General features: G+C 40.4%; 1 protein-coding gene across 1 annotated transcript in view; it reads right to left on the bottom strand.

Moving 5' to 3' along the window:
- The window catches only part of LOC143275230 (nuclear receptor subfamily 2 group F member 6-like), a 19,672-nt gene that overhangs the window by 10,657 nt on the left and 6,515 nt on the right, over nucleotides 1-2,500 (bottom strand). Inside the window, exons 2-3 of the mRNA XM_076579205.1 lie at nucleotides 2,185-2,325; nucleotides 875-967 (exon numbers count right to left, since the gene is read on the bottom strand). Of these exons, the coding sequence (XP_076435320.1) occupies nucleotides 875-967; nucleotides 2,185-2,325 (234 nt within the window). The remainder of the gene's footprint in view (nucleotides 1-874; nucleotides 968-2,184; nucleotides 2,326-2,500) is intronic.

The raw sequence follows: 2,500 nt of genomic DNA, 5'->3' as shown, positions 1-2,500 counted from the left end.
GCATGCACACCCCCGAAAACGGAGTATGGCTGCCTACATGGCGGGGTAAAAACGGTCATACACGTAAAAGCCCACTCGTGTGCATACGAGTGAACGCAGAAGAAGAAGAAGAAGAAGAACAAAACACAACAACAACAAAAACCAACCAACAACAATAACACGAACAACAAAACAACAACAACAACAAATAAAAAAACAACAACAAGACAACAAACGAAGAAACAACAACAACAACAACAATCATCATTATCATCATCACGAACAACATCAGCAGCAGTATCACCCCCAACACCAACACCAACAACACTGACAACAAAGATGAAACTAACGCTGGCAATAAAGACAAGATATAATCCTCCATTGACGAGATTCTATCTCTCTCTCTCTCTCTCTCTCTCTCTCTCTCCTTCTCTCTGTGTCTCTTTCTGTCTCTCCCTCTCTCTCCCTCCCCCTCTGTCTCTCCCTCCTCTCTCTCTTTCTCTCTCCCCTGTGTGTGTGTGTGTGTGTGTGTGTGTGTGTGTGTCTCCCTGTCTCTCTCTCTGTCTCTCTCTCCTTCTCTCTGTCTCTCCCTCTCTCTTCCTCTCCCCCTCTCTCTCCCCGCCTATCTCTCTCCCTCCCCCTCTCTCTCCCTCCCGTCTCTCTCTCCCTCCCCCTCTTTCTCTCTCCCCTCTCTCCCCCACCTCTCTCTCTCTCTGAGTCTCTCCCTCTCTCTGTGTCTCTCTCTCCTTCTGTCTCTCTGTCTCCCCCCTCTCTCTCCCTCCCCCCTCTCTGTCTCTCCCTCTCCCTCCCCCCCCTCTCTCTCTCCCTCGTCTCTCTCTCTCTTCCTCCCTCCCGCCCCCCTCTCTCTCTCTCTGTCTGTCTCTGTCTCTCTCACCGTTTCTGTTCATGTTGACGGTGAAACATTTTTGCAGTCTGCATGAGGGACACCAGTTTCTTCTGGCCTTGTCGATGACGCAGTTACCTTTCCCTGAAAGCAGTATTGTATTGTATTGTATTGTATGTATTGTATTGCATTGCATTGCATTGTGTTGTGTGTGTTGTGTTGTGTTGTGTTGGCTTGTCTTGTCTTGTGTTGTGCACTGGACTGTACTACACTGCATTCCACTGTGTTGCGTTGTATTGTACGATACAATACAACAATGCAATACAACAATATATAACACAATGCAATACTATACAATGCAATGGAATATAATACAATAGAATACAACACAACAATACGATACTATACAATACAATACGTTACATACAATGCAATAGGACATAATATAACACAATACAATACAATACAATATAACACAATACAGCAATGCACTACAATGCAATACAATACAATACGTTACATACAATGCAATAGGACATAATATAACACAATACAATACAATACAACAATACAATACAATAAAATACAATACAATAAAATACAATACAGTTTCAATACGTTACATACAATGCAATACAACATAATATAACACAATACAATACAACCCAATACAATACAATACAATACAATGCAGTACAATACAATGCAATACAATACAATGTTACATACAATACAATGCATGCAACATAATATAACACAACACAATACAATACAACCATACAATACAATGCAATACAATACAACACAATACAATACAAATAACTACAATGCAATACGTTACACACAATGCAATACAACATAAGATAACACAACACAATACAATACAATACAACACAATACAACAATACAATACAATGCAATGCAATACAATACAACACAATACAATACGTTACATACAATGCAATACAACATAACATAACATAATACAATACAACACAATACAATACAATGCAATACAATACAATACAAATCAATACAAAACAGTACAATACATTACATACAATGCAGTACAAAATATAACACAATATAATGCAACACAATATAATACAACACAATACAATGCAATACAATACAATTCAATGCAATACAATTCAATGCAATATAATACAGTACAATACAGTACCACAAGAGTAGCTAGATGATATAGTTTTGACTTGTGCCTCTGTGTGTATGTGTGTGTGTGTGTGTGTGTGTGTGTGTGTGTGTGTGTGTGTGTGTGTGTGTGTGTGTTATGTTTTAATGAACATACTTGACCACCACCACCACTACTACTACTACTGTTACTTCTAACTTACCCTTACCTATACAGGTGTAAGCGATGTTTTTCCGGATGCTACGTTTAAAGAAACAGCTGCAGCCATCGCAGCAGTAGACTCCGTAGTGTTTTCCGTAGCTCTTATCCCCACACACCTCACACGACACTGGTACGGGCAGCGTGCGACCTGAACACAGCCAAGGCGAAATAAGTGGACGCTTCGCTACATAGTGTCTAATCATTGGCCACGTTCAGTTTCAGTTCCAGTTTCTCGAGGATGTGTTTACTGCGTTCAGACAAAACTCCTCGTTGGCGCTGTGTGTGTGTGTGTGTGTGTGTGTGTGTGTGTGTGTGTGTGTGTG

The sequence above is a fragment of the Babylonia areolata genome, chromosome 30 (genome assembly GCF_041734735.1).
Source record: "Babylonia areolata isolate BAREFJ2019XMU chromosome 30, ASM4173473v1, whole genome shotgun sequence".
Lineage (NCBI taxonomy): Eukaryota > Metazoa > Mollusca > Gastropoda > Neogastropoda > Buccinidae > Babylonia > Babylonia areolata.
This window is presented reverse-complemented; position numbering and strand designations above follow the sequence as displayed.